General features: G+C 39.4%; 1 protein-coding gene across 1 annotated transcript; it reads right to left on the reverse strand.

Moving 5' to 3' along the window:
• Positions 1-2,694: 2,694 nt before the first annotated feature.
• SLC34A2 (solute carrier family 34 member 2) lies at positions 2,695-14,873 on the reverse strand. The gene is made up of 12 exons (XM_053940954.1): positions 14,768-14,873; positions 14,528-14,665; positions 13,924-14,052; positions 12,883-13,026; positions 12,102-12,213; positions 10,811-11,006; positions 10,008-10,103; positions 7,502-7,622; positions 6,647-6,814; positions 5,165-5,281; positions 4,952-5,076; positions 2,695-3,649 (listed from the first exon to the last, which is right to left on the reverse strand). Exons 1-12 carry the CDS (start codon positions 14,871-14,873, stop codon positions 3,074-3,076), a joined length of 2,028 nt encoding a protein of 675 aa, XP_053796929.1. The 3' UTR covers positions 2,695-3,073.
• Between the last annotated feature and the right edge of the window lie 324 nt (positions 14,874-15,197).

Consider the following 15,197-nt stretch of genomic DNA (forward strand, 5'->3'; position numbering starts at 1 on the left):
GGCTAGAACTTGTCTGAATACTTATTTTTCTGCAAAATTCCATGATAAATATATAAATAGATATTATGAAAAGAATTTTTTTAAACTTCTCTTTATTTTTAAATTCAATGCATGATGACAGACAAGATGAACATTCATGACAAAATATAAGGACATAAACTGTCCTTGAAACAAGTTAAAAGATAAAGTGTTTAAGCGTTTAAAAAAGTATTTTAGAAACATTGTGTTTTCAAAATTTCTCATTACAGAAAATTCAAATCTTTTAGAAACATAGTGTTTAATATCCTTGTGCATTAAGCCATAATATGAAAGTCTACCATTGTTTTTTGTCTTTAAGAAATCTGTCTCTGCATTACTAACAATCTTTAAGTAACCTATTGATGGAGCCAACAGTCTCCATAATACACAGTATACACAGTTACAAACAATTGAAAAGTTATATTACAAAATATACAGTAGTTCCTTTTTACATTTTTATAGATAAACATTGCTTAGTTTTCAAATATGTAATATATAACACAATCACGAGCCTTTTTCTCTATAAGTTATGAAAAATTCTGTACACTCAAGCAATTATAAATAAAGCGTAAATATATTTTAGTGAGAGTGTGGGGGTGAGTGTACCAGGACATATCATGCTGTATTAAACAGAAATATTTGTTGGAATCTGTTTAACACAATGGCATGGTATGACCTGGAGCAAGGAGAGGAGATCATAGGGGAGATGTTACAAAGAGGAACCATAAAGTACTGATATGCCTGACAATTATTACCCTGATTCATTTGTAAGAATTGCTTTCCCACAGTTATTATCACTGTTCTTGAAGGCTTTGCTTCAAGAAGCAAAATAAGGTGCGTGTTGTTTAAGAAATAAGTAATAGTAGATTAAAATGTTTCCTCTTTCAATGGGTGGTCAATGGAAACGTAAGATAACTTGAAAACAATTCTGGATATTTTTCTCATATTTTCCCAAAGAAGCAGGGCGTGGGAAATGCACACTGGGATTTAAAGAAACAGATTCAAAAAGTATCCAGAATTGTAAGAATAAAATGAAGAAGAATTACTGAAAATATAAAAAAAATTCACTTTAAAAATGAGATGCTGACAAAATTATGTTTCAACCATATGAAGCATAAGGAAAATGTATTGGAGCATGTATTGAACAAAGGAAAATAACTTTTAAAAGAATATTTGACATAATTCTGCTGTTTGGTACTACACTCCAAAAGAGTAGAACTATACCAAAATTAGATGTTTTTGGAATTTCACTCTGATTCTAAGTATTTTGTCACTGGCTCACAATTACAGAACCAGTTAGAATTTCAGTTTGAATGCAATTTGCAAACACATAGTTTGCCAGTTTTAATGTTAGCTTTAAAAAGTAAATGAAAACAATTTTCACTTCTAAAATGTATGTATTTACTTGATTGCTGAATTTAACCTACTGAATTCCAAGTTCTGCAGAAAACAACTATTCAGAAGTAATTGTGTTCTAGCAGCACTGAGTTGCTTTGTTACACTAAGGGTCTTCTCAGCATTTTCATTACACATTTAATTTAAAATTCAGCCACTTAAATGGGCTTTAAATGACACTTGGTTTACACTCAGCCAGCTAATTTTTTTTGGAACATCAGTGATTGGACTTTGGATATTGTCTCATACTCAGTAATATCTAAGCTGTTGAAAACCAGCAGAAGTACTCAGTGCATCTTTGAAATGTTCTTCTTCTGATTCTGAAATTATGCCTTCTGTTAGCCCATGATTCAGGGCAGTCTCACAAGCATTTACTAAAACATCAATAAGGTAACATTTGAGCACAAGCAGCTTCCTATCAAGTATTGCACTACCCATGGATTTGCTAGACATTGTAGTGACTACACTCCTTATGGATTTTATTTGGGATTTTATTTGGGATTTTGATTGCTACATACAATTGCCAGTAAAATTCACATTATTTCCAAGTAGGGTGGTTCAGAGCACAAAAGGGTGGTGAAAACCCCTTTCTCTCCAGTAAACATTACCAGATGCCCTGTGCTAGCCACAATCTGCTCTGCAGGCTCCCTCTGTTGTAGGTCCAAAGCCATTCTCCACTGCTACTCTGGAAACTCCTTTTGTGACTCAGGCAAATGGAGCCACAGCTGCACACACATCTCCTGGCATCAGCACAGGCTGGCACAGCTCTCTCCTCTCCTACCGTGGCCACTTGCCCTCCTTCCTGCATCAGTCCATAGCTGTGGGATTACATGGTGAACAGGACTGAAAGGACCATCCAGAGAGAGGAATGGCCACACAATCACATCCTCAGTCAGACAAGACCTTTGGTAGCAACCCGATGTCTCCGTACACAGTTCTTAACATTCAGCAGGCAGAGGGAGCAGCAATTACTTTTATGGTCTTTAGCCTGAGATTACAAGATATTATAGCTCCTGTCCCCACTGTTAGAGGAGACAGAGAGGGCTCCAAATGGGCTTATGCCAGAGTAGGACTCCAAGAGCTTCTGAAGGATGTCCCAGCATTTCATTTTCCTTCACACACATAGAATAATCTGTTCTAGGAAAGCTACTGTTTTCCATTTTGACCACTGCAGACAGGCCAATGAAAACATTAGGATTCCTTTTTTCCCCCTTTTTTTCCCTTTCCCCCCCCCCTTTTTTTTTTTTTAATTTCAAGGGCTTCTTAGGTATTATGAATTAATTTCTGCTGAGTCAGTAGGTCAGAAAGGCTGACCTCAACAAGTGCATTGTTTATTTGTTTTTTTTAAAGATTGAATTAATTGCCACTTCTTTCATCCTCCTCTTCATGGGACTACATCAGGATTTCTTTTGTTTGCTACTGATAACATTTGGAGGAAGGTACCACACAGTAGATCCTCTGTGAACATATCTGCCATTAGCTTTGCAACTGAGCATAGATTTTCTGGGGATTGTTTGACTCCCTTCCTTGATGAGTGATGTATCACTGGCTTCAGAAATCTAACAAAATGTTCACTCTGTCCTCAGTGCAAGGTCCAAGGTGGTTTTGATGAGCCTGGGTGTCCTGTGCTGTACCTCTGCTAATATACATGGATCCAATACTATAAGGCTGTGTTGTTTGTGCCTGTTTTGTCAACACAAGCTACAGCTGGTGCCCTTCTTCCACCTCTTTCTTCATCAGCCATTGCCATGGTGTTTTCATAAACTTCCATAGTTTTTAGCTGCTTGTCTTTGGCACCCTCCTGTTCAGCATTGACTTTGCAACACTTGCAGAAGCCACAGCAATGTTTCCCACAAAAAGCAAGTGAAGACATAAGTATATTGTCCCAGGGCTCTAGGGAGTGCATCCAGACAGGTAGGAAATCCCAGTTTTGGAGCTTCTCAGGCAATGAATGTGGTCGCCTTTTCTGCATAACATTAATTACAACCACAGCAATAAAAAGAACAAACAGGGGAAGGCAAACACCCAAAAGGACTGCCCAGCCTGCCAGTGACAGAGCAAATACAAACAAAGGCAACAGAAAGAAACATAGGAGAAGATAAAATATAGCAAACCATCTGTACTGGGCTGTTATATTTCCCAAGGTCTTGCTCATGCGGATTGGCAGGCGTGTGTAAGGTATCGGATAAAACAGAATAATCCCAGAGACATTGAAGAAAAAGTGGCACAAGGCAATCTGAAAGCAAAAACATTTGGGAAGCTCATTAACTAAAACACTATTAAATACTCCTACCCACATCATTATTACTTCCAGCTCTCAGGAAACAGTACTGTTGTCAATAAGGTGTGGGAACCATTGGGTTCTGCATCCATACATTTTCAATGAAAACATGGGAAATATAAATTTGATATTGCACACAGGCTACAGAGAAATTTTTAATGGTACAAACTTGGATTTTACAAAAAAAAAAAATAGCTATAAGTTTATAGGGCACTGAGGAGATTCCTGGAAGGGGACTTTTTCTTTGGGTCTTTGCAATCCTTTGATTCACATACTTAAATTTTTTTAAACAAAAATTAGAATTAAAAGGCACAGACTTCCTAAAGCACACAGGAGTCACTTAGACAGAATAAGCATGTATTGAACAAAACAGTACATTCCCTGCTTACCTTATCATATTTTAATTTTGTTATCAGACTAAAGTAAATATGAAAATACAGGTGTTTATTTATAAAGGGCATTATAAAACCAGTATGTTATCATGAAATCTGAGCTTTATCAAGATAGCATCTTCTCATGATTACATCTGTTGCTTGAGGACAATTAAATGACTTCTGTAATTTTCTTGATTTATTTTAGCTAGTAAAGACATTCATCCTATTCACAAAAGAAACGTCATTATCTTTTCACTCTTAATTGTAAAGCATTCATTCAAAGGTTATCTGCTGCTAGGTTCTTTACTGGGTGGAAAATGGGAGGTCAGAGCTAAGCTTCCTACTTTTCAAATAGTTTAAGGCAAAAAGGAATTCAGTAAAACCCAGTCAAAGTACATTTACAAGGAGAAAAATAGATGCTATGATGCTCACTGCAACGTCAGGTAGATAGAGAGTTTGCCAGCTTAAGGATTGTGCAACCTTCACTTCCCTGTACAATTCATGAACTGACTTAGGATCCTGAGAAGAGAGCTTACAGAAATGAATAACCCTCAGAGAGTTCTCAGTATGTGGGCACTGAACTCCAAGCAAAAAATACCTCATGCTCAGGGGTCAAGTGGCCTCCCCTGTCTCAGTTCTGAATCAATTCAAGCAGACCAAGACAATTTATAAAAGTAAGATTAGCTATACATTGACATCCTGGGAATTTTTAATGCAACCTTTCTGCTCTAGAAGTTGAAGTGAATGCTTTGTTATTAATAGCACACAAAATAACAGGCACCACATAAACAGTACATCTGCATCACAGCCACTTTTGTCAGGTTTTTCTTCAGAAAAGTTACAACTTCTAAATGAAGTCAATAAAGCATTGTTTTATACTGACCTGTAATGAATATTTTAATGTACTCCCAGGACTTGCTAAGGCTGCAAGTATAGCTGTTGTGGTTGTGCCAATGTTGGCTCCCAAGGTGAGGGGGTAAGAGCGCTCAATGCTTATAACGCCAATGCCTACGAGAAAAGAAACATGACTGAGTTGGTTTCAGAATGATGGAGAAGATAAAACATGGGGATTAAGAGCACTGTATTTACAACTTACCAACAAGGGGTGTAATAGCAGATGTGAAAACAGAACTGCTTTGGACAACGAAGGTCATACCAGCCCCTGCGAGCATAGCCAGGTATCCAGCAAGCCAAGTAAAAGGAAATGGAAAATCTAAAAAATAGAGGAAGAATAGTGCTGTTAGCATAACAGAGTGATCTATGTAACAGTAACACAGCAGTGAAGACTGTTAAGCACTTAAAATGTATATATATAGCTTGCATATTGGATCTCAAATGAAGTTTTGGGGTCAATTCTACTACTTCGATTTATCCTGTTTGCTGTGTGCCTTCTACAGCCTTGCACCACTGGATACACTTTGAGATGGATACCAGACTAGGCAGACATTTGTCCTGACCCGGGGTAGCATGTGTGTTGTGATACAATTAGGTACCAGAAATGTTTATGTGGAGGTCAACACAAAACCTTCCGGATGTTTTGAGAGCCTTGGTTTCAGCAACCAGGCACACACTGCAAAGATCAGATCTTCAGAAAGCTCTGAAGACTATCCTGAGAGAACCAAGTTGTGTGCTCTAACTATTCCAAGCAGATTATCTCCTAAAAATGCACTTGTTAACTCTTGCAGAGAACAGTTAATTACACTGATTAGAGAAACTAGGCACAAATGTCCCCTGTTGTCTGCAGATTTATGGAGAGAGATGAGAAGTGAGGACTTAATCAGCTGGGAAGACACAGAGGAACACAAAGCAGATCCCAAATTAAATAAGCAGTAGCTGTCAGCTGTTTACTTTCTACCCCTTGTTTTTAATTTGGGCAGTGTTCTTTGCCCAGGAGAAGACAGCCTGGGGACCACTTTGTTGCCTTCTGCATTTCTGTGTACCCTCACTTCAACCATAGCCTGAGATCTGTGCCAGGACTGCTTTTCTCTGCTACAGCTTCTAATCTCTCCATTAAAAAGGAAAAGCAGCCTGGTGAAAAAAACCCATAACATTTGCACTCAATGGATCCAGGCTATAAAAAACAGCTGGACAACACAGGGAAAGATAGAAAAACTCCACTATGCAAGGCTGCCTTATCCTGCTGAAGAGCAGGTTAGGCAGCAGAACAGGATAAGATCATTAATTACTACAAACTTTTTTCAACTTACTTTAGAAAGAATATGCAGGCCCTGTGTCAGAGCAGGCAATCACAATCTCAGCACTTTGGTGCTATCTTTTGAGGATGAGAACTCTACATTTCTAACAGCTAATGATTATACATCTAGAAACAGAGCCTGGACTTTGGTCTCCAATGCTGTTAATCTGCTGCATTTCTCAATCAAGCTGTTCACTAATAGATTTTTAAATGAAAGAACAAAAATGCTTGAGAGAAAAAATGGTGGGCAGTGTGCATGATTTTCATTCAATAATATTTTCTTTAAAATATTCTATAATGTCTTCCAGAACAGGAGACATCAATAAACATTCTCAGTGTCCTTGTCACTCCTAAAAACAATCCTCAGGAAAAGAAGATAGTTACCAGTGTTGATTGTGTTCTTGATAACACTTGCCACTTGTCCTTTAAGCACAGAGTTTAATAGCTTAACGATCATGATCAAACAGGAGCAGAGAACAAGCAGGGACAAAGCCAGAAGGATGAGCCCGATGGCAAGATCAGGCAGGTCTGAGTTTACAAAGATGTGTTGGCCTGAAAAAGAAAAGAAAAATGAATTAGCCTACCCTAATTTTTGCCTGTGATCCTAAGCCCAGCTCTAGTTTTCATTTGCTCCCCTAAGAAAATTGGACCAAAGCAAGCACAACTTGAGGGGTTGATGCAAAGAGGGAAAATGCCACCTTCCCTCCTCCACAAAAGCCATGTCTGAGGGAGGCAGGAGAGGTGCTTCTACAGACATGTTATAAAATACACAGCAGGCACCCCTATGGGGCAGGCAGGAATGTGACCATGTGCAAGAGAGAGGAGTACAAAGGCAGGAGAAAATTTTGGGATGCTCCAAGCTGCATGGTGGGTCAGCTTTTAGGTGGCTGCATGCCTGAGAAGGGCTGTTGAAAGTCCTGCAGGGCATGCATAGGGATGGGATATCCTAGCAAGCATTACAGCAAAGTAACCGTAGCTCCAAGCCATCTGAACATCGAGGGTGACATGATACTGAGGACCTCAATTACTGATATCAGGCACCATGGAAAAAGATCCACCTGCAGCCAGATACCATGATGATGCTGTAACTCCAGCTGTGCAAGCTATAGCAGAGCACAGGCTCCCTTGTGTCTATACAGGCGAGGGCTTCTGGATACACCTCAGAAGTGGTCTGTTAGCACCATTAGAAAGCCATAGACTTTTGTAAAGATGTGGCAGAGGAGTAGTTCTTCTACTTACATTTACTGATATAGTCTGTTTCAGTTATATTCTTGAGGGTCCATGTCACATTTCCCTCAGTCCAGCAAAAGTCAGGAGATGTGCAGTTTTCGGAAGGTGGAATTGTGACATTCTGCAGTGTCTAAAGATTGCCAGACAAAGCAAATAGTTCAGTCGTCTACAATCCTTTATTAAGAGCTCATGTAGAATTTCCAGATTTTACTACAACCAAGATTCATCAGCTAAAAAGTCTGAATTGTAAGCTGGCACCACATTAATGACATGATCATATTTTGTATTCTTAAAATAAATTATTATGTTGTTACCCAAGTCAATCAGTACAACATGTAAAGATTAAAATATCCCCAAAATCTTCTACATTGTAATAACCACAACACCAATCCACTAATAGCCAAGGAACTTAACTACTGATGACAGTTTTTGTGGAGTGAGGTTCATGCTTGGCTGCAGTTGTGGGACAGTTGGCATTCCTTTTCCAGCCAGTGTCACAGCTTCCTTGATGAAAGAAAGACCTCTGTCCTGACATCTCAGTGCAGTTCATGGTCTGATGAGTACTACAGGACTGTGAGTCAGAATGCTACAATGCTAGTGCAGCCTCTCTTGCTGGATGAGCACAAAGTGCTCGAGCTGATTTTCTGCACCTCAGTTTCCATGCCAGTAGAAATAGAAGTGCTGCTACTACTTTAATTTTCAAAGCTCAAATGCTGTCTAAAAGCTCATTACAAGCACTATGATTAGCGTTACTGAATTACTGAATTTCTGTGTATACCACAATAAAACATTCCTTATAAGCCCTCCTAGGCCAGACATACTGCATTCTGACACCAGGTCCGTAAGTCATTAAGCAGATTAAGGAAGAGTTTGCTGACTGAGCTGTACTTCCACACAAGAGCAGCTAACAGCCAAATGGACTCTGAACCATGCCCCTGAACACGAGGTACCTTTCCAAAGTACTTGAGTGATTTTCTTTTGCAGAAATGGGGAAAGAGAAATCATTTTTTGTATTTGCTGGGTACTGCCTACTACCACCTGCATTTGTACCTCTCTCCAGATGATGCAGGTGGGCAAAACTGGGAGTAGATCTAGTGCCCCCACATCTCCAGGGAGTGCCTGGCCTCCAGGCACCCCATCCTGTAAACCTTTACAACACAACAGTCTTGTTTCTTACCTTCCTGAAATTTTTTCAAACATCTTAGTTTCAAAGCAGCCTCACTAGATCAAAAACATTTGTTTTGCTTTAAACATATGGGATCTGCATGTATTTATCCTTGCCATGAGTCTGTTTAATAATTTTTGCTAGAAATTAGTTCAACCTAGTAGAAATGCAGATAATTTGAATTATTTTCCTTTTTCCCCACCAAGCCCAAGTCAAAATTCTGAGGGTTTCACATGTTTTTGTAATTTGACTGTAAGCTTGAGCAGTAGGTACAGAGCCAAAATACAGGCAACACAGAAAAAAGTGTGTGTCTAGAAATAAACACTTTTTTCTAGGCTGCACTTTCCCTCAGGCTGCACTTTCCGTGGAGTTTCTTGTTCCGAGTGTAGGGCTCGGAGCTCTCCAGCTGAGGCTCGGGCTGTGCCTGCCGGGCAGCGAGGGGCACCAGGCTGCGGCTCTGAGCCGGCTCGGGCTCACACCCAGAGCCTGCGGCGTAACCCGAGCAGGGCTCCAGGTGAGCACAGCTCTGCTCCGCCACTATCTCCATAGGTAGCGTTTCACTGGCCATCCAGACTGTCATTCAATAGGAGCTGAGCGCTTAATTTCAACCTCCACGGCCTGTCCTTAAGTATCTTCTGCCCCAGGACTTCAGGAATTACTTTTCTATACATGCCAACAGGTAGAATACTCTAATTAGAGAATCAAAGGATATTTAGTGCTGTAATTGCTAGTTAGCTGAACAATGCAAACCACTCAGCTCCATAGCTTACCAAAATACTCATTGGTGTTGGTCTGGGCAAGAGATTCCTCCAAGCTACAGGGCTGCTTGGGTGAAGAGGAACAGGACACAGCCCTACAGAGGCTTTCTCCAAGGGCAGTTTTCCAAGAAAGCTGCAAATAGCCAGCTGCCACCAGATCACCCCGACACACGTAAAGCTAAAGCTGATTAGATCAGTAGATAAACGGTGGTTGAAATTATCTTTTCTCTGGCCTATGTTGCAGAATTTTTCCACTTTCAGGGAGTTGGTAGGACTATCAGAGTTTAAAGGCATTTGGGTTTGAAAGGAGTAAAAGGCTTGGCACCAATCCACCAGTTCTGATAGGCAAGAGCCTGCACAGTACTGAAAGCAGCCAGGTCAAGGTCACCATTGGTGACCATGCTTGCTTTAAGTGGAGCAAATACTGCATTAAATTTTTTTCATTCTTTTTCGCTGATAAAAAACCCCACCCTCATTTAAAAAAATCTAATTTCACAATCCTATGATAAGGAGCATCAGGTACAGATCAGTAATATATTTCCTGAGGCTGACAATTAATTTAACCTGACAATTAATTTAACATGATACTCACCACATTGCTTTCAGTGACACACCAGATCTTTACCAGGCTTTTGTTTTTTGCTGATTCATCATTAGTGGCAATTGCATTTATTACTGATTTATCAAGCTTAAAAAGAAGAATAAAAAAGATTTAAAAAATGCTTTGTTTCCAGCTTGTATCACAGCTCTACTCAAATAACCCCCTTCAGAAGCTCAACCATATAAAATCTGCATGACTTTAATGCTGGAACTCCTGCCCAACAGGTAGGAGGGGGGTTACTCCCAGAAAAAAAGGTACAACTCTACATGAACAAATGCTTTGTCTCATTCTCCCCACATCATCCACTACCTCATCTCACCCTTTCTGTTTAATCAGCTGCCCTGACACAATTCCCTGACTGTATTTACTGTCACTTCAGAAGCTGTGTGCATCCTCCTGGCTTCTAGATGCACATGACTATGTCCCATCATTTCAGGGTCATCACCTATGCTGATCCTCTGGCTGTGGCAGGTTATCTCAGCTAGTGCTATCTGCCAATGTCCAGGCAACAGGCTGCCTTCCCATCCATCCCACATGGCTGTATTTGTGCTCGCCTGCCTTCCCAGTCCTCCTAGCTAGGTCTGCCATTGATACGGTGAAATGTGGGGGAAATAGAAACTGGAAACATAGAGCTGGGCTTTATGAAATGTGAATAAAGAGAAGAATTCATCTGCTAATGAACTTTACCCTGAGGACACAGAGATAAGAGTGGGAAACCTTCTCATACTCAGAGCATTTTGATTAGTTGTGACTGAACCAGGTAAGCAGCCTCCTTGAAGTGAGAAAGAACTTACCTCAATGATGAGCTTTGTAAAGGGGTCTGTGATAACTTTTAGTAGCTCTGGAGCATCCTCACCACTTTCAAGATGAAAGGACTCAACTATAACATTGGTGAGATGGTAGAGATAGCCGGTAATGACTTCAATGGGTAACAGTGCAAACACAGCTAGCCAGTTAAAGAAATCATGGATTGTTGCCCCAGCAAAGGCCCTGCAAGAAGAAATTAAAAAACAGAGCTGCTTTTAATTAAACAAAATGTGTATAATATCAATTAGATATGAAATCATAAAAGTAGAGATGAAGGGCATTTCAAGGTGGGAATCATTTAATTTCTGAGGTCAAGTGCAATAGCTACTTTGTTATGGAGTGCTAGGTCGGCTCCACACTGTTGACCAATTAAAGAGCCAGACAGGTGAGTAAAACAAGAAAAACTAGAAAAGACAAAAGTGATACTTAACATGAGGCTGCCAAGAGTACTTTTTTGAAGAAAGAAGTGGCTGTACAGCCTGTATTTGTTTTGCCTCTCACCTGTTTTTAGTATATTTTTAATCCTCAACCAGTCATTGCCTGAGGGACCTGTTCTCCCTGACTCCTGGGGCAAGAGGGCTCTGCAGGTCTCCCACATGTTTCTGCAAACTGTTGGTGTATAGCTCCCTTCCATCTTCTCCTCCAAAGCCTGAGGAGCCACAGCTCTTCCCTCAGAGGCTTTGGCCAAGAGTATTTCAATATGCTCAGTGCGCCATAAATGACGCAAAGGTACCAGAGTCTCCTATCGCTCCCAAGTTTACTGCCCATCTCCAGTAGGTCTCCAAGTGCTCCATGAGCTCTCTCAGTGTCAATGTCACGTGTCAGTCTAAAAGTTGTCTCTGACAGACAGAACACTTAATTTCTCTACAGTTACCAGCTCTGGCTTTGTGCAGACTTAAGAAGCCTTCAACACTGAAATCTCTTTTAAGGAAACCAGACCAAACTTATGTAATACTAACTTCTTGTACAGCCCTCCCATAACTAGCACATAATAAAAGGTGGGTGGTATAGTGGGAGCACTTGAAAATTTATCCCTGTGCAGGATCGTTTAAAATGGTGAATTCTTACAATCCCAAAAAACTTTTAAAGGAACCTGATATGTTTTTCTTCAAGCATATGAAGCCATACACGTAGGCAGCTTTATACCTTTGCCATGGCCATGCTTGTGACTTTCCTACCTAGAAAGGTTGAATGGCTGTAGTAATGATAGAGAATACAGAAGAAGACCTACAAAAATGAAAGAAACAATTTTCCAGATCTAGAGTTTAAGTACAATACCTTCTAAATTCATTCCTGTCCCCAGCTTGCATAAGTGCCACAATTGTGTTTGTAACTGAGGTGCCAATGTTTGCTCCCATGATAATAGGAATAGCTGCTCTAACTGTCAGCACTAGAAAACAGAAAAGGAACCACTGAATGAAAAAATCAGATTATCAGCAAGCTCTATGCTTCAATGAAAATTTTTATCACTATCAGTAAAACCCTGACTTCCCTTGATGTCAGTGTGATGAGCTGCTCCAATCCAAACAGGCTGGCTTTAGTCAAGACCCCTGGGAATATGGCACTCCCATAGTCCCATGATCCCCACAGTCACTATGGCCCATGGTTATCCATTTTCATCACATGTTAGAGGGCCAGATTAAAATAAAGTCTCTTCTTTCCCAGGCATTTGCCTGCTTACTGCAGAATTTTGAAATGATGTTACAGAACTGTTAGGCAGTTACAGAAACAATGAAGATCAGTAACTGCCCAACATGAGAAAATTATGCAGATAATTCCAAAATTAAGTCATTCAGAGCCAAGGCTTCTAATGATTTTCATTGCAGTTGTGGTTTTATTGTTATTACTAGTACTACTACTAGTATTGCTACTACTAATATTAATACTGTTATGATTCTGTTATAAAATTCGATTTTATATCAGGGAAATGGCTGTGGAAAATTTTCCTAGTCTCTATTCTTTTACCCAAAGCTTCTACAATTTGAACTCAAGTGGGAATGTTTGCACTTCAGACAAGATTTATGAGTGATCTCTGGGAAGATGCTGTAAGCAGACTTACATGTGGAGGACACCATGCTGACTATAATGGATGAAGAAGTGCTGGAACTCTGGACCATAACAGTCACCAGAACTCCAATCACCAGTCCCGCAACAGGATTTGAGAGCACTGAATCATCTTTAAATATGTCCCCTGCTGCTTTACCTAGAAAAAAACCCCATATTCTCAGAATGAGGGAAGTACAAGGTAAAGTTCATAGAAATTATCAGAGTGCTTAATTCAAGATCATTCAGCCATTTAATTGATACATATATAACCATATTTGCTATCCCCAAAAAGTACAATGTAGCCCAGGGATCCAGATTCATATCCTGGACTCTCAGCTTCTCAGGTTTTAAAGAATACTTTATATTCTCTTATTTCAGTGACTATAAGCCCTGCTGGACTCTGCAGAGAAGCATATAATGCCACAGCCATCAGCAGAAAGACTGTAGGACAAAAAACCACACATGCCTTGATTTAAATGTTATTTCTTGTATTTTTGGATACTGAATTAAGGAAAATGCTTTTAAAAATACTATTAAAGTACTATTAATCCTGTACCTGTACCTTTCTCTGTTTGCAAAATACTTCCACAGAAGTGCACATATTTCTCTCTGACTCCTGAGTCCATCACCTGAACTCAACGCTTCAAGGTAAATGTAAAAAATACATGTCAATAGTTTTCATATCTGAGGGATTTGGGGGACATTTTGGTGTTAGACGCTTTGGTCAAGAGCACAATTCTCATATTTCACCTTGTTGAAATGTCTTTTACATGGGACAGATTAATGCACAGATATATTTTTTTTAACTGTCACTAAAGTAACAGGAAGCTACTGGGAAATTAATAATAACCCCTACATCAACAGCTCTTTCGAATTTGAGACAGAAAGACCCTTTCAAACAAATGAAGGTCAGTGTTTAATCAGAGCTACTTCCTTCTGAATCTATGTCACGTCACATATGAAGAATGTTCTTGAAGAGTGGTAGTTGTAATTAAGTGTCTCAGACAAAATTTACTGCCTTATTCATTTATTCTTGATATTTTAGATGTTTTACCTCCTACCAGTTGAAATGCAGAACTCAGTACATCCAGAGAACACACGAACATGTAGAGTAGTCCAAGTAGCATAATGAACTTCCCTATCCCATAGAGTACACGAATGATTTTTCCTTTTCTATCCAGTTCTGCAAAACAAATACATTATGTATAAAAGAATCATTTGAATTTTTCTCTGGAATCCTCTAGTGCACAAGCAGAGACAGTGGAGACAAATACAGTGACATGGCTCTACTGTATGATTAAACCCAAAAGAATGTTCTTAATCACATTTTAACTGCAGCAGCAGTTATTTTGTTTACCTACTTTTACCACCAAAAAAAACCTTTTTGGTATGTGTCAAGAGCCTTATGAAATCTGACATTGACCCTTGGTTTTATAGTCATCCTACTGAGTAAAAAAAGACCAACAGCTGCCTGGATATAAAACTGTATTAGTGCTGGACTGTTTAACATATATCTTCTTGTGTTTTAAGGAGGGTAAGAAGCATGATTTCAGGATTTTTGTTACTGACTGAATATAATACACCCATTAACTCCTGAAGAACATGAGACAAGTGATGAGAAAACAATGTAGGTAACTTATTTACAGAGAAATGGCTACCTGACCACTTGACCCCAGTGTCCTGCAATTCTGGCAGAGCCCACGGGTCTTCTTCTTCTGGCCTTGTCTCATCTATCAAAGCTACTGTGGAAAATGCAGGTTGAATTTCCCCTTTATTTCCAAGTGAAGCCACATTGCCTGATGAAATAGAACATTTAAAAAATTGTTTAATTACTTTCCATCTTCTCCAAGGATCCCCAAATCCTATATATTTTATATAACTCAGAGTGAGCACATTACCTTTGTGATTTTCTCCTTCTTTCCCAGCCATGTTCTGGTTTTGCTTGGAAGAGTCCCCAATATAGTTATTGGTTTCAGGCTTTTCTACCTCTGGCCAGGGAGCCATGATCTGTAACTAACAAAGTAGTGTTGATTGAAATGCAAGTGCAGTCAAAATATTCACTTTACAAGACTGTATGTGAGAGATATGATAAGGATAAAGAGCAAAGGAGATGAATATTAAATATAAGCAATTTTCCCTTGAACACAAATTTTTACTAAACTTTGAGTTATTCCTCTATTTGGAAAATTGATTTCTCAATTATTTTTTAAATCACAGTTTATTTGTGCACACAATTAAAAAATTATTTCCATATCACATCCGTATTTTCATACACTTTTAACTGTCATGAAATCAAAGATTCCTCTGCTTTCCAAAAGGTAGGCATTT

The sequence above is a fragment of the Vidua chalybeata genome, chromosome 4, assembly GCF_026979565.1.
Source record: "Vidua chalybeata isolate OUT-0048 chromosome 4, bVidCha1 merged haplotype, whole genome shotgun sequence".
Lineage (NCBI taxonomy): Eukaryota > Metazoa > Chordata > Aves > Passeriformes > Viduidae > Vidua > Vidua chalybeata.